Source organism: Gobio gobio (genome assembly GCF_949357685.1).
Source record: "Gobio gobio genome assembly, chromosome: 18".
Classification (NCBI taxonomy): Eukaryota; Metazoa; Chordata; class Actinopteri; order Cypriniformes; family Gobionidae; genus Gobio; species Gobio gobio.
The window spans coordinates 5,668,695-5,694,383 of NC_137111.1; the positions used below are offsets into that span (position 1 = coordinate 5,668,695).

General features: G+C 39.3%; 1 protein-coding gene across 5 annotated transcripts in view; it reads right to left on the reverse strand.

The window, feature by feature from the left end:
- Positions 1-25,689, reverse strand: part of dst (dystonin) — a 338,403-nt gene that overhangs the window by 36,177 nt on the left and 276,537 nt on the right. For all 5 annotated transcript variants that reach the window (XM_079842865.1, XM_079842868.1, XM_079842869.1 and 2 more), the window contains 9 exons: positions 24,363-24,518; positions 24,077-24,274; positions 21,249-21,377; positions 20,829-20,999; positions 16,750-16,905; positions 13,497-13,703; positions 9,900-10,019; positions 6,891-7,060; positions 5,237-5,396 (listed from right to left, as the gene is read on the reverse strand). In XM_079842865.1, the coding sequence (XP_079698991.1) occupies positions 5,237-5,396; positions 6,891-7,060; positions 9,900-10,019; positions 13,497-13,703; positions 16,750-16,905; positions 20,829-20,999; positions 21,249-21,377; positions 24,077-24,274; positions 24,363-24,518 (1,467 nt within the window). The remainder of the gene's footprint in view (positions 1-5,236; positions 5,397-6,890; positions 7,061-9,899; positions 10,020-13,496; positions 13,704-16,749; positions 16,906-20,828; positions 21,000-21,248; positions 21,378-24,076; positions 24,275-24,362; positions 24,519-25,689) is intronic.

Genomic DNA, 25,689 nt, shown 5'->3' on the forward strand with positions numbered 1-25,689 from the left:
ACTAACCCAACTAATGACTCATCCGGGCTTTCCAATTGTAACGATTTCCACTGGAGGCAAGTTGAAAGCCCAAGTGCAGTTTAATCAAAATATCAAAACATAAAACAAAGACTTGACTTGGCTAAACATAACCCTCACCCACACAGCAGGTTACAACATCGATAACAGACAAAGACACATGGCAAACATGAGGGCTTAAATACACACAGACTAATGACAAGACAAGTGACACCTGTGAACAGTGATTAAACAATGAACCAATGACAGAACACGACAAGATCACATGAGGACATGGGAATCACATGACAAGACCAGGGGCCTCATTTATAAACGTTGCGTACGCTCTCTACGCAATAATTGGTATTTATAAAAAGCAAACTTGACGGGAAAATGTGCGGTCCTTCACGCAAGCTCTGACCCAGGCGTACGCACAAAAACGGCTGAAATGAGAAATGGCGACACCGTCGGCAGATGGAAGAAACACGTGAAAGTGTGTGAAACTGTAGACCGTTGTGTAAAAGAAATGGCTATACTGCCTCTCATAAATAACATGAAGACTTCACAAAGCAAGTCTTACAATTAACAGCCTACACGAACACCCGTTTGATTGATCTGCAGTGTAAAACAAACGAAAATTACATTTGCAAAAAGAAAAGTGAAATATGTTCTGCAATAATATTGCCATGTTATGCAATTCATCCTCATAAATAATATGGTAAACAGAACGAAATAATGTAGCCTACAAAACTGATATTCTCGTCAATGTGTCCGTCTGACGGAGCAGATATAGATGCAATTAGATAGATAGACAGATAGATAGACAGATAGATAGATAGATAGATAGATAGATAGATAGATAGATAGATAGATAGATAGATAGATAGATAGATAGATAGATAGATAGATAGATAGATAGATAGATAGATAGATAGATAGATAGATAGATAGATAGATTTATTAATTGTCCACTGGGGAAAGTTGTTTTCATAGTAAAAATGTATTCATCAGCTACGGAATCATGGTATTCATGCATATGCCTTTAGTTTGTTTTATTTTTGATAAAATAACGTATGACGTATGTCTCAACCATTCAGAAAACTGCAAGAAATTACATTTGCACTGAACTATTTCCCATTTCCACATAGATGATAGGGATAGGGATTAATAGGGATTCCCCAATAATTGCCGGCAGTCTCTCATCAAGAGGGCTCAGCTCCGGTGTCCCTCTCCTCCACCCGTGGCAGACACACTCTGGCGATGGAGCGCTAGACGCTTTTTTGCCTCGACTTTGATGTCCGACCATTTCTTTTTTATTTCGGCCACGGTCCGAGGTTGTGAGGCGACAGCATTTACGGGGTCTGCAACCTTTTGCACCTCAAGTGCCTTTTTGGCATTAGTAAAGCCCACAATGTGCCCTGTAAAACAACATTTGTCTCCTCTTTTCCACCTCGCCAACGATAACTTCTACTTCACATTGAGTGAAGTTAAATTTTTTTGATTTCCTCTCTGTGTTTGCCATGATTTTCGCTATAAACTTGTGGGCGTTTCACGGACTATTTATGGTCAACTATGGGCGTGACATGAAGCCGCAAAAGCTGCGCTACATTTAGAATTGATCGTGATTTATTAAAGGTCCCATGGCATGGCATTTTTCTATTATTTTATAATGTTTCCTGAGCTGTACTTATATTGTTAGTATGACTTTTACATCATAAAATGTCATAATTTAGAAATAAAAGGCATTTTTTCTATACTGCTGTTTGCTCTGTGGCTGAATGCCCTGCTTCAAGAGGCGTGTCTGCTGTGAGACTTCAGTAAAAACGCCCACTGTTGTGATTGGCTGACATCTTTGCATTTTAAATGAGCAGAGGGGGCGTGGTTTAACGAGGTCTACGAGGCACGAGCAGGCACGAGCTGCTGCCAGAGAGACGGATGGACCTGAGTTCGCTTCACATCAGTTCTCAGCATGTCTGAACTGGTGTAGTTACAGCATATACTTCAGGTTATTAGTCTATTTCTAGTCGGAGGGACTGTCACTCATGTCAGAAAGTTAGTAACTTTAGTAAATTATGGATCAGCGCTGACTGGAGACGCGAACCGTTTAGAACGATTCAGTCCGATTTGGTGAACTGATTCGGTTCACTAAAAAGAACTGGTTAAAAAGAAAGATCGTTCGCGAACCGGACATCACTAATGTATCAGAGACTGAGCTCAGCGATTGCTAACAAAGTTATTTATAGTAACTACAGAGCTATGAGTGCGCTGTCAGTCAGCGCAAGTTTATTGTGTTTGTATCTGAGAGTTCTGAATAAACACGAGTCCCAGTCACGCCGAGTCCGTCTTCATCATTATTCTACCAACTTTGTAACACATGCAAAGTACCATTACAGCGAGATGAACGAGTTAAAAGTAAGTGTTGATAATAGCATTATTTTTAAAATAAAATAAAAGCGTCAGTGACGCGCGTTGAGTACACAGCGCAAACAAAGACACAACAGCAGTAATCGAATGTTATCCAGTTTATTGTGGGGCTAGGCTGGCTAGCCCGGATACCCTCACGCTTACCCCCCTTCTGCTTAACCTCACGCCGCGTTTGGTGCCTCCGCTGTGGGCCAGATGCAGTACTGGGGGTCGGGGATGTTGAAGGCCGAGCTTCGGCGTGTGTGAGGTTTATCTGTGCTGATGTTGAGCAGAAAAGACTGTATGCACATTTTAGAACCGATAGACGCGACGAGGACGTACAAAAACACTGACTCACAAGATAGAAAACACGAAAACACCGCTCTGTCTGGAGAGAGAGAAGCCGCAGTGTGTGCACGACTAATAAATAATTAGCTACACATCAGAAATCACTGATCACAGATCAGAAGGAACTGAAAAAAGACTTCTATTTTCATTTGTACATCCAAACACTGAGAAACTGCCAGCGTTCACTCGTTCACAAGTAATGATCTCTCGAGCGTTTGCATGGGCGTGCCAGATTCTCTGGGCGGAGGAAAGGGAGGAAACCGTTCCTGCTTGGACGTCAAACCAGGAGACTTCAGGATTGGCTCGTCTGGCCTGTCATTTTCTCAAAGGCAGAGAAAGACAGCCAGAACTCGGTTTTACACCGATCAACATTTCCATCCACTTGGGGACAATATTCAGGCTAGGGGAACTCATATTAATGTTGAAGGTTTTCATAAAATGAAAATTTCATGCCATGGGACCTTTAAGGGAAAACTGCGTAGGATGTGTGTGCGCACGGTTTTATAAATCCGAATATTTCTGTGAGTACGCACGTCCTATGTTTCATCCTTACGCCACTTCTGACGCAAATCCTACGCAAAGTTTTATAAATGAGGCCCCTGGAAACCTGACAGAACAAGACAAACTTAGAAACAGGACAGTAAACATGACATTGAACATGATCAACTGAAAACATGAACATGAACCAACACCAAAACACCCTGTGACACCAATAGGAAATTATAAGTGAAATGTACATCCCGAGTGTTGTTCCCATTTTCTTGTTCTGGATTTGTTGTTCTTCTGTATTTTACAAATGTGTGTTATCAGAATCACCTTCATTCTTTCATTTGATTTGACATTATTTGACTTCAAAAGTATTAAGCAGACAACAGTTATTTGCCGTTCGCTGAAGTCTGGGTTTCTCTTAAACTGCCGCTTCAGAGCAGTAAAGCCACAGAAGAGCTGTGTGACAATGAGCAAGATTTCCTGAGACACTATAAACTACTGATAATTCATTAATAAGGACTGTTTTCTTGTACAAAATTAAATATTTTAAGTTAAATGTACAGTGAAAGACAAGAGGCTAACAATGTCAAGATCAATATGTGTAGCCTCCCTGACACGGTCACGTCTCTGGCATAGACTACAATATTTAAAATAGCATAAATGCATTAGTTATATTCTCAATCTAATTTACAGAGCAATCCCTGCAAAGTTTTTAGGTTAACTATAGAAGAGACTAGGATTAATATCAGTGTGGCATCACGATGGCGGCGCTCCATCATCGTCTATCGGCACAACCCTAGCGTATATAAATGCACACTGAAGAGAAACTGACTTTAGGACCAAGAGGAACAGCTCATCCACTCCATATAGAGCTATAAGAGTCATGAAATATCATTTTATATTATTATGTTTCCACAAGAGGTCAGCAAAGACACCCAACGTGAGATATTTTGAGCTGAATTAAAAGGGTTATGCATGCCATGGTTATTTTGAATTTAAGTTGAAAGAATGTGCTTAAATGAGTATTTATTGATAAAATCTAGTCATTTAAAATGCATTAAAGCTAGAACTTCAGAATTCTATAACTACTATAGCAGTCATTCTGACCGTTCCCCAAATGTCATTTTTGTCATGTCATATTTACATTTGAAGCTTCTATTGAGGTTTTAGAATTCATCTTTATATGTCTATCATCATATTTTATGATGGCATCAGCGTAAAAAGTGTCAAAATCCTCAATTTGAATAAAAATCGAACAACACGGATTAAATGGAGCATGAGCGCCAAAAACAGACGCAGATTGGTGTGTAAATGGACCGCAGTGAAAATGTTGTTTTTGAAAGTCTAAATGCCAACCAATATGGATTGATGAAGAATATTTCCTTAGATAAAATGTGTTTTGAATTATGGAAATTATTAGATCTATCTTTTTTCAATAGATTTTGACTTTTGGACAATGCTCTGGAGTTATTGGAAATGTTTGGATCACATGAATTGGAAACAATCCTATGTAGCCGACAGCATCATCAAGGCTCTGAAGCAAGACTAAAGCCTGCCAGCCAATCTCTTTCTTGCTGACATTTCAAAGGTCAATAGCATATAAAAACAACTAGAAAGTTGCTAGGCATCTTCACTGGCGGGGGAAACTAGCAAACACTGAAATAATACGCCGCCTGTAATGCGTCCGGTCAATTTGACCATTATGGCCGTTCTAGGAAGAAATACTCTTTTGTCTTTTGTCATTTTAATAAAATGACAATATTAGAACAAAATATATGCACATTTAGGAAAAGTCAGGGTATTGTAGCTATATGGGTTTAATTTCAACATTTAAAAACGGTCAAAATGGCCGCCTTGGTAGTTCTAGTGTTAAAAAATAGAAAAAAATATTATCAAAATGAAATTAAATAAGCTTTCTGGACGAAAAAAAGAGAAATATAATTTTAGGGCTTCGGGTCATTTTGAAGGATTTGTTACAAAGTGAATCAGTGCACACTACCTTATGGCTGTCGATGAGGTTCAGGACGAGGTCTATGTCCCCATGAACGGGCTGATCTTCTGCCAGCTGTGGTTCCACTTTATACAGCCAGTCGATGAGAGCCTGCAGTGCGTCTGTGAACTGACCTGAGAACAGCAGAGCCTCCTCCAACTTGTTCTGCCTGTAGAAAACACAGCCCATACGGTGTCACATACACATATCCTTCAGTCTGACCATGAATACTGCTGTTCGTTGACAAATAACCAGAACATTAAAGGGTTAGTTCACCCAAAAATGAAAATTCTGTCATTAATGACTTACCCTCATGTCGTTCGACACCCGTCAGACCTCCGTTCATCTTCAGACACAAATGAAGATATTTTAGTTGAAATCTGATGACTCTGAAAGGCCTCCATTGACACAATGCACTTTACACTCTCAAGACCCTTAAAAGGCACTAAAGACGTCGTTACAAAGTCCATCTCACTACAGTGGTTCTACAATAACTTTATGAAGCGACGAGAATAGTTTCTATGCGCAAAAAAACCCTAAATAACGACTTGTATAGTGATGACGATTTCAAAACACGGCCTCATGAAGCTTTGAAGCGTTATGAATCAGTGAGTCGAATCATGATTCGGATCGCGTGTCAAACCACCAAACTGCTGAAATTTGGCGATTCAAACCGCTGAATCAACTCACTGATTCATAACGCTTTGAAGCTTCATTATGCCGTGTTTTGAAATCGTAATCACTATATAAGTCGTTATTTAGGGTTTTTTTGCGCACAAAAACTATTCTCGTCACTCCATAAAGTTATTGTAGAGCCACTGTAGTGAGATGGACTTTGTAACGACGTCTTTAGTGCCTTTTAAGGGTCTTGAGAGTGAACCGTGCCATTGAGCCAATGGAGGCCTTTCAGAGCATCAGATTTACACTAAAATATCTTCATTTGTGTCTGAAGATGAACGGAGGTCTGACGGGTGTCCAACGACATGAGGGGAAGTAATTAATGACAGAATTTTCCTTTTTGGGTGAACTAACCCTGTAACTTTTTTTTGCATTGCAGTAAAATAGCCCTTTGACATGACAATTATTCATACGAAAATATTATTCATAGTAAAATATGTAAAATGTAAAACTTCTTTGGGTGCAAATATGCATTATCGTCATTAAATAAACAAAATTATCCCAAAACAGGCTTAATTTTGATATTGCAAAATATATACATCTATTTTTTTAAGAGGACCAATGAAACGCCTCCATTGTAGTTTTGAGTTTTCTTCCGGGAACGAACACGTCACAATGTTCCTCATTTAAATAATTATTACGCAGAATAAAGGGGCGGGGCCTGGTTCAGTTAGTTAGTAGTGTGTTGAAACTGGCGGTTATTGTAAGGAACTGGACATTTCCCAAACACTCTGGAAGCGCTTGACCAATCACAACACACCGCTTAAGCCGACCAATCAGTGCGCATTGTGCTTTTCAGAAGGAGGGGCTTCATAGAGACAGGAACTAAACAGAGCATTACTGACAGACTGGGAAGAGAGGAGCTGCAACAATGGAGAATATGAGGAAATAATCAACATTCAGGCAGGAAAACCTGCTCAACATCAAGACTAATGAGCTCTTTAGCAGCCGAGGGGGGATAAATGAAACCAGAACGTGTTTGTACCTCTCCACAGATTTCCCGCAGACTGTGTCCCATTTGTCCCTGAGCTCACTGAGCATGTCGTCCAGTTTCTGGTTGTCATCCTGCAAGGAGGTCTTGTCCTTCAACGCCCGGCCCGTGCGGCTGGTGGTGTCATACACCGAATGCTTGCTGCCCAGTGCTTTCTGGAACTCCTACACAGGACAAACAGAGGCGAGGGTCATTCAGACGGAGCTCAAGGGCACACGTCATCCTGTGAGGCCTTACGGGAAGCCCGATGTCATCAGATCCTGCCACTTGTATTTGTGTCTGACTCATCAGAACTTCTGAGGCACTGCTGAGCTGTTAATTACATACCAATATGCACACAATCCTCCGCCCACTCATATCCTGCTTCAAAACCACTGATGGTGGAGATCGAGGGGCTTGACCTCAGTTTTAAAGCATTTAATGCTTAGTGTGTCGACTTCGTTGTGTGCCATGAAAAGGTGGACTTCTTTGAACCTCTAAAATTATAATGCAAACCTCTGGTTATTTCCAAAAGGGGGGGGGACTGAATTATACAGGAGTGTAACAGGATGACACTTCTTATGACCCACATTCAGTGAGTGAAAAAACACCTGGCATTGTGATTCACACTCTCCGTCAGATGCTCCACACACACAGATGGGGGATAAAAAACATATTAGCTAATGGTGTGAACAGGAAGTCTACTATACAGTATGATCCCCTTTACACCTGGCGTTAAGATCCGTTTGTGTGATTGAATCACACGCGGTCAGCACTAAATACTGGTGTAAATACACAGGGTTTATTCCTTTCTCACTCGTGAGCTGCATAAAATGGGTTTGTTCATTTAATGTTTGCTCCTGTGAGAGTGATGTAGAGTGTGAGAAGATAAGACGGAAACACAAGGAGACACATGTGGAATACATGTTAAAGTGTTAGTTCACCCAAAATGTCTAAAATTCTGTCATGTCATTTCAAACCCTTTGAAACACAAATGAAGATATTTCTGTCCCTCCATTGTAAGTGTATTCACCCACTCTGAGTCTTCTGAAGAGACATGATCACATGACGTAGAGTAATTGATGACAGAATTTCATTTTTGGATGAACTAACCCTTTACTCCCGGTGGCCGGCTGCTTAAACTGCTTACTCCACTCTTACAAGTTTACAAGTAAAGTTTTTTAAAACGGGTCATGACTTTTTAAGTCAGTTACATAAAAACATATATTGCTCTAACTTGAGTCTGAAAGGTAAGGTTATACCTTTACTAACTGCTAGTTGGCCAGACTAGTTTTAAAGATGTCATGAACTGGCTTTTTAAAAAATTTTGTATACTGTTGTCTGAGGTCAACTTATGACGTTTGTGTGGTTTTTACATTCAAAAACATCATAATGAATAAGTAATAGGCTATTTTCTGCCTTGGTTTTGAGGCTCTCTGAAAAACACTCGGTTTTGATGGGCGTGCCGCACTGAAGACTTGGAAGTAAACGCCCACGGCTAGGATTGGATAATATTTGCATATTTAAGGAGCTTCAGCTACCATCTGTCCCAGGAATCGTCTGGGAGAAATGCTCAGAGGACTTGCAAAATATCAAACAAACACAATGATTAAATCACACACACTCACACAGGGGGGTTTTTGTGAAATGTGAGGACATTCCATAGGCGTAATGGTTTTTATACCGTACAAACCGTATTTTCTATCCCCCTACACTGCCCCTACCCCTAAACCTACCCATCACACACACACACACACACACACACACACACACACACACACACACACACACACCACACACACACACACACACACACACACACACACACACACCACACACACACACACACACACACACACACACACACACACACACACACACACACACACACACACACACACACACACACACACACACACACACACACACACACACACACACACACACACACACACACACACACACACACACACACACACACACACACACACACACACACACACACACACACACACACACACACTGCCCCTACCCCTAAACCTACCCATCACAGGAGACTGTGCAGTTCACTTTCTGTGAAAAAAACCTCATTCTGTGATTTATAAGCATTTTGAAAAGTGAGGACATGGGGAACGTCCTCATATTTCACCCTCTTTTTGTAATACCCATGTCATTATACACATTTGTGTCCTGATATTTCACAAAAACATGCCCACACACACACACACACACACACTCTCGTGGACACACACACACACACACACACTTACACACTTACTCGCGCGGACACACACACAGACACTCACTCACTCGCGCGGACACACACACACACGCACTCACTCACTCACTCATTCACTCGCGCGGACACACACACTCACTCACTCACTCGCGCGGACACACACACACACGCACTCACTCACTCACTCACTCATTCACTCACTCGCGCAGACACACACACTCACTCACTCGTGCTGACACACACACACTCACTCGCGCGGACACTCACACACACTCACTCACTCACGTCGCGCAGACACACACACTCGCGCGGACGCAGAGACACACACACTCGCGCCTGTCCCATAAAGTTACAAGTCCGATCACGAGTGAACCAATAACACCTTCTCCACCCTGTGACAGTGCTAAGGTATGTAATCAATAAATTTCAAACGATCTGTAATGTTATGCAAAACTAACACGTATAAAAAAACATGTTTTAGCCTACTCACATAAGTGTGTGTTCAGAAGGAAGCTTATGCAGGGACGGTCCTTAGCTCACGAGTCGGTTTCTGGGCCGGGTGTCAATAAAAGCTTTTCTTTGACTAACAAGGAAGTTTTCAGCTCTGAAACTTACAGGATATTCTTATATTACCATGACCTTTTATATATCAAAGGCTCAGTTCATCAGCCCTTTAACATAGTGGCTGTGTTTGTGTAACTGGCCCCAGGTGGAAATGGAAGTGCGTCTAGCCTTGACCACCTGTGATGGGAGTAAACACTGGGTAATGGACTGGTGTCAATCACCTTGTGCTGGGTTAACTGTGTCTTGATCCGGTCTGGATCATTAGCGATCTCCAACTCAGAGTCCAGCGCTCTCTCGGACTCTTCCAGCCACTCCATCAGTTTGTTCCAGGTCTCATGGAACTGCAAAAGACAAGAGCACGAGAATCCATTTGTGTAGTAAGCGGTATATTATTTTCTTTTCCCTGCTTTTATCAGATACAGTTGCTTTACACCATTGAACCACAGAGGATATTACAGTCAAGATATACAACAAAATATTATTTAATGTCCAACAAGTTTGCTCAGAATCAATTACATTTGTTTGCATATATATATAGTTTTTTATTAGATGTGTAAGCCCGCCTGTTTGAACCACCCCGCTCCAAGCTGGACACGAACCCGGGTCCGCCGGCATGAGAGTCGGACGCTCTAACAAGGAGGCTAAAGGCTGCAACCTCTAGCGTCAGTCACTAGAGCGTCTCTCGAGGTTTACTCGCACAGCGACTACTAGCTAGCCTCCGTTACAGATGCGCCTTTGACAGCATTTCCAAAAGTGTCTGTGTTGATACCAAGTGTGCCGCACACGTCCTGAAAAGTGAAGCCAAAGTGTCTCGATCGCCCCCAGGTGGTTGGTCTCAGTATAGCTCATAAACCCCGCCCCCTCCATGTATTCTAATGTGACGCGAGACGAACTAAACAATCAAATTACACTTCAAATAAATCTTTTCCAAAAATGGTTTCTGTCATTTTAGGTCGTTTTTTTGTGGAAAAAATGCCTTGGTTACGTTGTTTCATGCCATTCTAGCGTGGATTTGCGCCAGTTCTCATTAATATTCAATGAGTTAAGCTGCTTGACTCTGATTGGCTAACAGATAGCCAATGAGAGCCTGGCTATCAGCATCCTTCACCCAGCGCAACAAGTAGAGGAACTGTGTTTACTATCGTCTGGAATCGCTGCAGAAATGGCTTCTTTATTGCCATATATATATGACGTTCGGCCATCCTTGCTTTATACGAAAACAACTGAGTTACTGAGTTAGAGGAATTCTGTGGGCGTGGTCTCAACTGGGCGAGCTCATGAATAGTAATGAGCTCAGGCAACATCACATTAGACTGTCCAGCTTTTGTAATCGGCCTGATTTCTCCGCTTATTTATGTTCGTGGCTAGAGCTGACAGAGGAGGTCGCAGTTCATTTTCACATTCACAACATAACACAAAACACATGTGGACCTAACATATTTAAAAAATACAAGTAAAAACGCTTTTGGGTGGCAGTGCACCTTTAAATAAGCTTTGGTTTTAGTTGGTTTTAGCGAAGTTGTCATTGAGGCACCAATGGACTTTTTTCAGTATTTCCAGGAGGAGATTGGAGCTTTAGCTTCAATTTCTACATTTTCATAGCAGTTTATTTCACACTGACATAATGAGTTGTTCTGCAGCTAACAGATATTACAGGAGTGTGGGCGGGGTTTTAATTTCACGGCTCTACTTCCTGCTCTCTACTGCGCAGACTCGGGTCCCAAATCAGCGGCATATTCGGACATTGGCGGCTTCACTTTTCTACAATGGAAGATAGTGAAGGGGCGTCGTCCATCTTTATTTACAGACTATGGTTCATACTGTAGGACCTTTATCAGCTCCGCACATCTGGACACTGCAACGTTCCTCATTCTTATTTGCGAAAGTGATCCAGCTCAGTCATGGAGCTTGTGGGTGTCCTCTCACATTTATAAATTCTCAACTGGACTGAGATCTGGACTTGACTCGGCTACTCCAGGACATCAGCATTGTTGTTTTCTGTGCCATTCCTGTGAAGCTCCGGCTTTATATTTGAGGGAAACATTGTTGCATATGTCGTGCATGGACAATGCAGGGATTTCCCTGTGTTTTCCTACATTTATTTTATCCTGGACCATCACAAGCCTCTTTCAAGCCAATCCCCATAGTATAATAATAATAATAATAATAATAATAATAATATTAATAATAATAATAATAATAATAAATCTTTATTTTCTATAGCGTCTTTAAATGTACATCTCAAAGCGCTTTACAGAAACAGACAAAACATAGTACACAAAAGCAGAAATAAACAAAAAAGAAAAATGATTAAAAAAGAAGAATGTTATATCAAAAACAATTAAAAACTATATAAAATTGATACAAACGTTCAATAAAAAGCTACCCTAAAAAAATGAGTTTTAAGGCAAGATTTAAAAATGCAAAGGGATTGAGCTTGCCTTATCTCAATCGGTAAAGAATTCCATAATTTTGGAGCTGATGAGGAAAAAGCCCTATCACCCATTAGTCTTAGACGAGTTTTTGGAACAACTAAAAGACCAGTTTCAGATGAACGAAGATTACGCGTCGGAGTATAGGGGATTAAAAGCTCAGACAAATATTGCGGTGCCAACCCATGTAAAGCCTTGTAAGTAAGCATCAAGATTTTAAAATCAACCCTAAACTTGACCGGGAGCCAATGCAAAGACTCCAAAACAGGAGTGATGTGATCTCTCATCCTAGTTCTAGTAAGGATTCTAGCAGCTGAATTTTGAACTAGCTGCAATTTGTTTAGGGTAGCTTTTGACACCCCAGCCAACAAGGCATTACAATAATCAATACGGCTAAAAACAAAAGTGTTCATCAACCTCTCAGCAACAGAAAAAGAGAGCATAGGGCCTCTAAGATGAAAAAAAAGATGTTTTAACTGTATTTTTTACATGTGGCTCGGATGTTAGATTTGCATCAAAGATCACCCCCAAATTCTTCAATTTTGATTGGGACTCAAAAGTTGAACCATCAGCAGCTAGGGTAACCGACCCAGCATTACGTAGTTGGTAGGGTGAACCAATGAGCATAATCTCAGTCTTCTCTCGGTTAAGACATAGGAAATTTTGAGACATCCATTCGTTTATCTTAGAAATACATTGAGGAAGAAAATCAACAGGCACAATTTCATCAGGTTTTAAGTGTATGTAGATCTGAGTATCGTCTGCATAAAAATGAAATTTTAGACCAAGAGATCTCAAAAGCTGACCAAGCTGAAAAATATAAATGTTAAAAAGCAAAGGGCCCAAAATTGATCCCTGAGGTACTCCAGACTGCACAACAGCGACATGCTAAATCCACCCATGGCAACAAACTGCTTATGGTCAACAAGGTAAGACTTAAACCAATTAAGTGCAGTATCAGAAACCCCATAGACAGTTTCTAGACAAGTAATTAAAACTGAATGATCTACAGTGTCAAAGGCGGCACTGAGATCTAGAAGGATCAAGATTGAAAGACTGCCAGAATCCGAAGCAATTAGTAAATCATTAGTATGGGGGGGATCACTGGATTGTTCTGCACCAGTGCGATTTAGCTGTGTTATATTAAAGAGTGTAAATAATAACAACAAATTAGAAATAAATAAATTATTATTAAATGTATATAATGTGTAATATTGTTAAATAGTATTTAAAAATCACTTTGTAGAGATCTGTTTTCACTTTGACATGAAAGAGTCTCGTTCTGTTGATCAGTGGGAAAAACTCAAATGAAGTGCGCTGTGATCTTTACTGTAGTGACTGCGCGCTTTTTAAATTCGTTCTAGCACACGGGAGCATTTTTCGCACCTGTTTGGCACGTTTCCTGGCATCGTCCAGCTGGCGTCCTCTCTCCACTGACCGCTGCACGACCTTCTCCCAGCGGCCTTGAACGCTCAGCAGGAGGTTCTTGATCAACACCACATCCTGTTTCTGACTGAAGTACTTGAGGTGTGTTCCTGTCTTATCCAGCTCGATGATTTGATCCCGATGAGAGTTCACCTCAGTCACAAACACCTGTGGAAATCCAGCAGATCCATTTTAGGAAAAAAAATATTTAAACAGCAACAACATGGCTCATAAGTCACGATGAAATAGAAGCAACAGATCTTTTCTACCGTATTATGACGTACATCTGTGACGCACGTACTTGTTTCTGTGCATCGGTTGTTGATTGGATGTGGGTGTGGCACTCAACAGTGTATGCAAATGAGCGGAAGCTTGCATGGGCGGAGTTTAAGCACACTAATGGTACGTTTACACAACAATGATGTACTTCTTCGTGTTTTTCGCCTATAGAGGACAATGTTTGTCAAAGCGATCCTCGTTCACACACATCCACGAAAATGACTAAAAATCAGTGTTCATTTCGTTGACAAATAATTTTCGTCATAATTTTTGTCAACAACCTTTTTTCACTGACGAAAACGAGACGATAACTAAATAAAAACTAGTGTTGGATGACAAAAACTATGACGAAAACTTTTCGTCAACAAATAAAAACGAAACGAAAATGTTAGGGAGGGACGATTAGGGAAGAGATCCAGTCAGAACTGATGTCCTGTGTAACAGATGCACATTTGATTTGAACGTGCTGATCTACAGGCTCACGCATCCCCAATCCAGCGCTCCAGAGCGGCTCACAATCAATGAATAACACACATTTATGCCAGGCAATTGTTTATGAACTAATGCTGATGAATAATGACAATGTTTACTTTACGATGTTTATATAGTAATATGTTTTAGACGGTTGTAACAATGCATACTTTATCTCCCTCATCTGAACTTGAATGAGCTCCTGCAACTGCAATAATAAGGTGCAGACATTTCAAAATAAGAGTCCTGGTGTATTTCGAGCTTGTTTATAATTAAAAGTCACGCATTATATATTTGTTTTTGCTTACACAATAAACTGTATTTAATTGAATTCCTATTTAATTCATAGTCAGAAGGAAAGACCAGTATTTGACACATATTCAATAAAGTATCAGGGTTATAATAGTTAAAAATAATTATATTTTTATTATAAAAATATATAATAAAAAAATCTTCATTACTTGAAATTAAATACATGTTAACTGAAATTAAAAAAGAAATAAACAAACTTATTTAAAGCTTTAGCTTAACCTGATATGGCCTGCTAACTAAAAAGGAAATACAAAGTTAAAAAAACTATATAGATGTTTTTAAAAAACAGACAAAAAAAGTGAATTGAGCTCTTTCGAGTAATTTTAATGTCAAAAACAAACTTCAAAATGATGTCAAAATGTCAGTTCAAGTGACAGTCGGTTATGTAATGCTTAAATGCTTAATTTATTACAATTTAACTAAACTCATTAGATTTTAGGAGACTAAAGCTACTGTAGATTTAGTCGACTAAAATCTTATGATATTTAGTCGACTAAAACTAAAAACAATTCAGGTGACTAAAATATGACTAAAACAAAATGGCATTTTAGTCAAAAAACTATGACTAAAACTAAATAAAAATTTGCTGTCAAAATACAGTCAAAAATGTTGACAGGCCATTAGATGGCGATGTCACTTTGTAAAGAAACACAACGTGCCTGAACACATAATACACATGACATCACAGTTTTCACAAATTCACGTTTTTGTAGTTTACAGAGATGATAGTGCTGTCATTTTCAAAATCTTGCACTTTAAAACCCATTTTCAAAAGATTGCAATTGACCTATCGGTAAGCCCCGCCCCCCTTAGTTACTGTTGCTAACTTGGACAAACAAACAGAGTTGCTAACTCTCTTACTGTGTGTTCACACCAGACGCAACTTGCGTGAATAAATTGCGCTATTCGGGCATATTTGGACGCTTGAACATTTTGAGTTTACTTGCTTCATTCGCACTTGACATTCACTTCACAACAGACGCGAATTCGCGTCATGGGAGGAGCTTCTGTCAGCGGCTCGTCTCGTTGCGAAATGGCTGACATGGATTGTTTTAAATTACAGCGAATAAGCTCAATTTGCCCGCTTTAGCTAGCTTGTAGTCTCAATATGTATATATATATATATATAGCTCCTATATATAGCAAGCTCCTGATTGGTTAACCCGTCAAATGCCCGAAATGCTCAATTCGGCCGCAGAATATCTATTTGCGTTTTTGCATTGAATTAACATGTAAATCACTCGCGCTTAACGCTTCATTCGCATGTGATGTGAACGCACCATTACAATGACAGCTGTCAGTGTGAAAACCTTGACCCAAGATGTTTTTGGACACAGAAGGACCACCTCTCGTCGAGGAGCATTCAAGTGGGACTTAAATATGCCATGGAGGGATATATAAAAGATTTTAAAACAAATATTGTGGGTAACACGATTCATTTGAAAGCGAGGGTTTATAGATCACAATGCAAGCGGGAGAAGCTTCATGCGGTCGTCACCATGGCAGATGACAACATCAGGATCAACACACACTGCAGATTAAATTCATTTACATTTAACCAGTTTAATATGGAGAGGCACTAAATGTAGACCTTCGTTTATGTGCTTTTGACCTACACCGTTATCGTTACATGACGTGAGAACAGTTAGTTATTTAGGTTTGTACGTTAGCATGGACTTTAATCGTAACTTAATGAGAGTATGACAAACACAAAATCCTCTCAGGATAGCTGGAATCAGTGTTACAGTACCCAAGACACATCCTTTTACCATTTTTGTAGCATAAACACCATCAAACCGATGAGAGCTTTGGATCTTCCAATGTTTCTCTATGGCACTGAACCCTAAAGATGTCAGAGTTCAGGTCCCAGCGCCACTGATACTCAACTGCCATTGGCTCATCTGCGTTCGAGGGGAGGGGCTTACCGATATGTCAATTGCAGGCCCCCAAAATGTTGTTGTCGTGTAAATAAAAGGTCTAACGGTTAGCTGAAAAGGGTGTCTTGTAAATGGAGCCTAAATCATTTGAGAGTCGTGCATACGCCACAAGAGAGTAGTCAGTAATTTTTTTTTTCAATGATCAATAACATGCACTTAGAAAATAGATAAGGTGTATTGACATCAAGTGTTACATCATGTCAAAGGGCACTGACCTTATGCTCGTCTATCTGGAACAGGATGGTCTCGAGGATGAGAGAGGCAGGAGAGATCATAGTGAGCATCTGTTCGGCTTGGGTCAGCCAGTTGATGAAATCCTGCAATGAGTTATGGAAGTCTGTGGCCATCGCCTGAGCTTCCTCCAGTTTCACCTATGGGCGATCAAACACACACACATTAATGCTTTTTCCCATGTTGATCTTTCTTTAGTGTGTAATGTTGCTGTTTGAGTCCCTCCAGCGGGAGTTCTTCTCTATATCAGTGTCAGTGTTTCTGAACTCCTGAAACGCCTCCATTGTAGTCTTGAGTTTTCATCCGGGATCCAACACGTCACAATATTCCTCATTATAATAATTAATACGCAGAATAAACGGGCGGGCCTGGTTGAGTTAGTTAGTAGTGTGTTGAAACGTTGGACATTTCCCAAACACCAATCACAAAACACTGCACCAGCCGACCAATCAGTGCGCATTGTGCTTTTCAGAAGGAGGGGCTTCATAGAGACAGGAACTAAACAGAGCGTTACTGACAGACTGGGAAGAGAGGAGCTGCAACAATGGAGAATATGAGGAAATAATCAACATTCAGGCAGGAAAACCTGCTCTAGTAGAGCCAAAAACAACATCAAGACTTTGTAAAAGGTGACAACTGTAAGTCGTTTGTATGTTGACCTCCTGAACAGTGTAAACAGCACTTTCACAGCATTAATGTTTGTTTAAGTGACCTGACATGTCAACTTCTGGCTCAACCAATGGGACGCTGTTATAGCGGAGAATAGACTGGTTTGACAACAGAAGATGACGGTGGATGACTGTTTGGGAAGTGTCTAAGTAAGGCAAGTTAGCAACAAGATATGGCAAGACACCTCTTGAAATTTTGTGAAATATGATGTTAACGTTTGGAGCCTTTTCCTCGTGTCACTGATAGGCAGAGGAGGATATGAGACAGGACCGCCAATGATCTCATCAACATGTGACTCACTGTGTGTAATGCGAGGTCTGGTTAGCATCATGTCAGGAGGTATTTTTGTGAAAGATGCAAACTTTAAAGGATGACTTCACTATGCTACAGATGACAAGAACTTGTAAACGGCCCCAGATTCAACACAGCAAACTGACCCAAATCAGATTTACATTCATCTGACGTCAGCCTATGAACAGCCAGTTCAATTTCCATTGAATATATGCTACTTGAGAAATAGTGAACCCAAAAACTGAATATGTGCTCATCATTCACTCACCTTTATGCTATAAGTTTTGCATTTACTCATCTATATGTTATAATACACTGATTTAAATAGGCAAGTGCTTAAGAGTCAATGATTGGATCATTATTGCAGTGATTATGATGTCTCTAGCATGTTATATGCTTGGCAACAGTACTTCTAACCCTAACTGATGGAGTGTGTCGCTTTTAATTTCTTATACAACCATGTAGGAAGACACAACATGACTATATTCTATGGAACGCCAAAAGGGTCAAAATACGCCAGTAACCAACCGCCTGATTTATAGAAAACAGCGTTATTTGCTGCGTTTTAGACGAAAAGACACCGTTCTGTAGTACAAGCGGCATTAATGTTTTGTAAAAGTTTTCACCGCAGAAACGTTGTTAATATCGGCGGTTTTGATCCAATCCAAAACGCTGTTCATTTCGCCGTTTGGCGTTCCATATTACGCCGTCATTTATGGCGCTTCAGTCTGTCAAAGACGGCGTAAAAAGCGCCGTTTTCTATAATATTCAAACCAGCCCCTACTTTTACTACACAGCCCAGCCCCATTAAGAGTCGGTAAGACCTGTGTAGTAGAATGTCGATCCACCTCAAGAGTCCTGTCTTTTAACGCTATAGCGACTGATATTTGTATTTTTTCATTGGGCATATGTGTATGTGCCTTTTGCGTAATCATGTATGCAAAAGTACAACTTTTTTTATTTTATAATCTTTTGTGTACGTTATTGTTTGTGGAAACCACAGAGCTATCATTTGCGAGGTCGGAGTTCAAGTCCGAGATCCGACCATATTACCCTCTCTCTCTCCTTTTCGGTTGTTTTTTATTATTCTTTTAGGTCTTTTACATATTTCCAACTGTATGTTGCTGACAACTGGTTAACTGACAGGAAATGTATTCATAATGCTTTTTAACAGGCGACCTGGCGTATGCTTTAATAGCCTACACGTGACAGCTAAACCTATATAGGCTACTTGTTGTGTATAATGGCTTTGGTCGGGTTTATTGTTGATTAAAAAAAGATTTCCCACAAATACAAATATCACATGATGAAAGCCAGAAGCGCCGTAAATGACGGCGTAATATGGAAGGCCAAACAGTGAAATGAATGGATTTTTGGATTGGATCAAAACCGCCGATAAAACTTTTACAAAACATTTATGCCGCTTGTACTACAGAACGGCGTATTTTGCACCGTCTTTTCGTCTAAAACGCCACAAATAATGGCGTTTTCTATAAACCAGGCGTTCGGTTACTGGCGTTTTGTGAACCGTTTGGCGTTCCATAATTTTCCAGGAGTCCAGATCTTAAATTCACTGAAAGTCTTTGGGATGTGCTGGAGGAGACTTTACAGAGTGCTGGACTCTTGCAGTGGCAATACATGATCTTGACCAAAACATGATGCAACTCTTGATGGAAATAACATCACAGCATTTATGAGGTGCATCAATTTTTGGTCACTGACATAATATTCCAATAATTTGCCTTTTTAAATCCAAACAGCGACTTTTTTTTGGCGGGGCAGTGTATTAAACAAGTCTTATTTTTGCTTTTTAAAGCTGCTTTTATGTTTTTTTCGGTCTGTTTTACACCATATGCGTTCATTGGGCCTTATTCATTAAACACGAGGAGAACTAATTTGTGTGTAAATTGTTTGTAAAGCCAGATTTTCAAAATGTTAGTTGGTACGAAAGAAATGTTGTCACCACGTATAAATGGAGCGTAAAACATTTGAATGTTCCCTGTTCTAATTTAAGCAAACTGATGGCATTGCATTTTGATGCACTATGATAATATTTCACGAGTTGATTTGCCCGGTCTTTTTTTTTTCAACTATTCAACTTTGGGTAATAGGCAGCGCTCGTCAGTGTCACTTAACCCAGCCGTCCAATCACAGTGGAGGAGGGGCGGGACAAATACTACACCGACCAATCATCCTACTTGTACAACGACTGAACAACAATAATGGAGAAGTTAATATTGCTGGTTACTGCATTTTTATATACAGTAATATTCTTAAAAATTAGATACTAGTTCTAGCCATGGATACTCTGTATCATAGCAACCAAAGTATCTTTCAAGCGCCACCAGCTGGCTATTTTCAAAAGAGCACCAGGCGTTTTTTAGCTGGCTAAAAAACACGAAAATTCAATATTTATTGTTAGGCATATGGCCAATTTGTCTCTTTAGCATTCATGCAAAATAATGGATCCAAGCCAGAAGGAAGTCCAGAAGATGTGTTCCTGGACACGTCATTTGAAGTTGTAACTCATGGGCGGGGATTATGCTAATTATGAATGAGCCTGCACACGCATCCTATTTATGAATGTTTGGAATTCAATATACACACGTTTAACTACCAAATCCGTGGTATACAAAGCGTTTGTGAGTTTTCATAAAGGTCAATTATATACACAAAATTACTCAGAATTTGCATATATATATATATTTATGAAAGTTTAATGAATGAGGCCCATTGTACGGAAAAGAGCAGGGTGAACATTCTTTAAATGTTCTCCTTTTGTGTGGCACAGAAGAAAAAACAAATCATACGGGTTTGGAGCGACGACAAGGGTGAGCAAATGATGACAGAATTTGTGTTTTTGGCTAAACTATTGGTTTATCCACCGCAGACAGCTCTGAACTGATTTATAACTCACTTTGGGCATGTGCTCAAGTGAGAACACATCAAAGCAAGACAGCGCACAGATCTGATATCACAGCTATACCTCAGCTCTGGGACCCAAACCAACAGCCCAGCGATGATGATGATGATGATGATGATGATGATGAGTCAAACCGACAGGAAGAACACAGAGAACTCCAAACAGGGTGTTGGTTCTTACCTTCCTCTCCATCACTTTGGCCTGAACACATTCCCATTTGTCCTGCAGGTTGCGTAGGTCCAGTTCAGTGGTGCTGTCTTGACCCTCAGGGGTCAAGGCCAAAATCTGCTGCCCTCGCTGAAGAAGTTGCTTGTATATTTCCTCCTTCGCTTCCAATGTGGCGCAGAGCTCCTGCAGACACAGAGACATCGTGTTTGTGGGTTTGGATTGAGTAAATGATGACAAAATGCTCAATTTGGGGAGAATTATTCCTCTAAACAAGGCTTTTATGATAAACATCCTCTAATTGAATGCTTAGATAAACCAAACTCAGGAACATGTTTTCTAATTGTTGATATGTAAAACAAATATTGAGTCCGTTAGCCATTACATGCTTGCCATACGTGTGCAGATGTGTGTGTTGTAGTAGCAAACACGTACCAGATGGGTGTTAAGCTGTTCTCGGGCCGTGTCTGGTAAGCCTCCGAGGGCTTTTGATGCTAACAGCTGACGCTCCGTGACTTTCAGCCACTGCTGCATGTCTTCAATCTCACCATGGAAACCTTGAGCCTGGAAAGCAGATCAGCCGGCGTCACAACAATAGAGTTCACACATTCATCACCGCCGGCCGGAGCGGTGGCATTCAAAGAACCGGGGCTTGATTAATGAGCGCAGATTATTAGCCTTAAAAACGGCAGGAAACAAGAACAACGGTGTCTGGAGAAAAAGAGTAAACACAGAGTGTTTTGGGTTGAAACCTATGGGGCAGGCGTTCAAAACTGTAAGCAACAAAGTTTTTTGTAATTTATTCAAACTAGTGCTGTCAAAATTAAAGGGTTAGTTCATCCAAAAATGAAAATTCTGTCATTAATTACATACCCTCATGTCGTTCGACACCCGTAAGACCGTAAGACATCTTCAGACACAAATTAAGATATTTTAGTTGAAATCTGATGGCTCTGAAAGGCCTCCATTGGCACAATGCACGGTTCACTCTCAAGACCCTTAAAAGACACTAAAGACGTCGTTACAAAGTCCATCTCACTACAGTGGTTCTACAATAACTTTATGGAGTGACGAGAATAGTTTTTGTGCGCAAAAAAACCCTAAATAACGACTTATATAGAGATATAATATGAATCAGTGAGTCGATTCAGCAGTTTGAATCGCCAAATTTCAGCAGTTTGGCGGTTTGACACGCGACTCACTGATTCATAACGCTTCGAAGCTTCATGAGGCCGTGTTTTGAAATCGTCATCTCTATATAAGTCGTTATTTAGGGTTTTTTTGCGCACAAAAACTATTCTCGCCTCTTCATAAAGTCATTTTTGGGTGAACTAACCCTTTAACGTTTTAATAATATTTCACGCAATTAAAGCAGCATCTGTTTTATTCCTGCCATCCTTTGGATATCATTACATTATATGATCTCGCTCTTATTCATGCTAATGCTTTTAAACCATTTAAGTGCAACAAGACACTAAAGAGAACGCAGTGCGGTACTGGAGAACACACACACACTCACACACTAGTGCACACTTCAGACAGCGCTTGAACGGACAAAACCACACAAAATTATGCCAAAATGCCGTTTTGTCAAGTATTCTTGCAAGTGCAGTCTTAAATGAACGTAAAGAGTGAGATAATGTGTCAGCTCTTAAAGGTGCACTATGTAAAACATTTTCAGTAAAATATCCATAAACCTTTAGGCCAGTGTTTTATATTTTGTTCAGTTGAGTAATACCCCAAATGTTTCCAACTATTTGTAAATCGTGAGATGCTATTTTACCCGAGGAACCGGGACGTGTGAGGGCGTGGCCTGTCGATGACATCATATCCACGTTCCCCTCGGTTTCTGGTTTTATTCTGCAGAAACGCTTTCCTCTCTCTGCAGTGTGAACAAGTGTCATAGCAGAGTAACGCCATCCCATCATCAACACACTCAGATGTGTGTAATATGATCAGCAGAGCTGCGTTACCTCACACTCATGAGCGGAGGAGAGGAAGTGGCGACTGTGGCTTCATAATAAAAGTCCCGCTGCTCGCGAGGCGTGTGTTGCGTTCATCTTATGAACAATCGCTCCAGCGGTTCCTCAGCTCCACAACACTCGCTCCTGCTCTGCTTCACTACAGTAACGTTAATAATCACATCAACATGATTTCTGCCCGAGTCCTGTCCTGACTCTTTCCCACCGGCTGTGAGCTGAAGACCACATGTCCCGAGATTCTGCGCTCAAACGGGCCGTCATCAAACTACGCCTTTGTTTTGAATAGGCGACCTCTAGCGGACGCAAAAGTTACATAGTGCAGCTTTAAAGTGACAGTAACCTAATATTCCTGCTGCTGTCTGTCATTGATGATAATCAAAGAACAAAAGACAAAGAGAGAATCACTCAGTGCTCTTGACCGAGTAACTTGTGTAGCTTTAATAAGGATTCATCTATATTAAATGTATAATTTATGCAGTGAAGACTGTGAAGCGTTTAATAACTTCTGTATATATCCTGCCTGAAAACCGTAAAGGTTACATGGGTCAAAGACAAGAAAAACAAGAACTTTTTGTGCATTTTGACAGGGCAGGTAAAAGTCTGACTCGGCCAATAGAAAAAATTGAGCCCTGATATATGAGACATTTATTATAATGAGTTTATGTGAGGATTGTTCACTTAAATTAAAAATATTTTTTAAAGCCTAATAAATGTCAAATGTACAGCTTTCAATTTTACTGTAATATTGAATGGCTATGATGATAATTGGTATCAGTGAGACTGGCCTTCTTTCAAAAAAGATGCCATTAAACAAATATTTAGGTTGTTTCTACATTAATGTAAATTATTACAATATTGAAATATATTAAAAACTTTAATCTTAGGTGTGATTCATTGTGATTAATTACAGAAACAATTGCGATTCATTCTGGTCTTTTGATCGATTGACAGCACTAATTAAAAGAAAACTTTAAAAACCGTAGTTGCTATTTGGTCATAATTAATTGTACACGTCAAAAATTCATCTGGACATTTAAGTAAAAATGAGGAAAACGTTTAAAAAACTTCAGGTGTTCACACATCAAAGCAAACTCTTTGAGTGAGAGCATGTGGACATGGAGCTCTTTACAGCTTCTCTTTCACATTCTTTGAGCTTAAGAGAGGCAATTTTTGGCCTCATGTTGAGAACATCATCAATCACATCTCCATTTTAGGAAACGCTCTGCCTCTGAGATTCCAGAGGGTTTCCAGGCCTGTGTCTGGCTGGCATTGGCTCCAGACCTGCAGCAGGGCGCTGTCCAGAAGCTGCCATCTCTGCTCCGTCTTCTCCAGGACAGTCTTCCAGCGCTGGTTGAGGTTGTCCATCTTGTTCTGCAGACCACTGGCCTCCTCTCCAGCGCTGGAGTCCACAAGCTCACGGCCGGCCTTGTTCACCGCCTCCACTGTGGTCTTATGGGCCAGCACGTCGTTCTGCAACACCTAGAGAATGCACAGAAATGACAAATCGTGAGATCTCCTTGTGGACATCTGAGTGGTTCTGTGGGTGTGTTATGAGCTTGGCACGTACGTGGTGCTTCGCCAGCTCGATCTCGATGGCTTTGGGGTCGCCGCAGGCCTTCCTCTGTTCACTGAGCAGCTCTTCAGTGTGAGTGAGCCACGCCAGAAGTTCATCTAGAGCATGCTGGAACTGCCCAAGAGCCAACAGCGCACCCTCCAGCTTGTGCTACAAGAGATCCGGACACACACCACACATTAAAACACTGTTATGGATGTGTGGTGTAGTGAAACATCGAGAACTGACATGACAGCATCCGCACAACCGATGGTGTGAATTCGGGGCTAGCCCTAACAGTCTAGATTCGAAAATATGTCACATTATGGAATTTCAGTGTTGCTTTGCAATGTCAAGAAAACAATGTAATACAATATAAAAATATTAATTTGCACATCATTGAAGTGAATCATATATAATATAATATAATATAATATAATATAATATAATATAATATAATATAATATAATATAATATAATATAATTAATATAATATAATATAATATAATATAATATAATATAATATAATATAATATAATATAATATAATATAATATAATATAATATAAAATAATATAATATAATATAATTTAATATAATATAATTTAGTATAGTATAATATAATATAATTTAATAGAATAGAATATCATTTAATAGAATATAATAGAATATTATTTAATATAATAGAATATCATTTAATAGAATATAATTTAATAGAATATTATTTAATATTATAGAATATAATTAAGTATAATATAAAATATAATATAAAGATTAATTTGCACAGCATTGAAGTGAATCATATATAATATAATATAATTTAATATCATTTAGTATAGTATAATATAATATCATCAAATATAATATAATATCATTTAATATAATAAAATGTAATATAATTTAATTTTATATAATATAATATCATTTAATATAATAAAATGTAATATAATTTAATTGTATATAATATAATATAATTTAATATAATATAATATAATATAATTTAGTATAATATAATATAATATTATTTAATATAACATAATATAATAAAATATAATATTCATATACAGATTTTCACAGCATTGAAGTGAATCATATATAATATAACATAATATGATTTAATATAATATAATTTAGTATAGTATAATATAATATGATTTAATATAATATAATATATTATAATATAATGGAATAATATAATTTGGAATAATATGATATAATATAATATAATATATAATATAATATAAAATATAATATAAAGATTAATTTGCACAGCATTGAAGTGAATCATTTAATATAATATAATATAATATAATATAATATAATATAATATAATAATATAATAT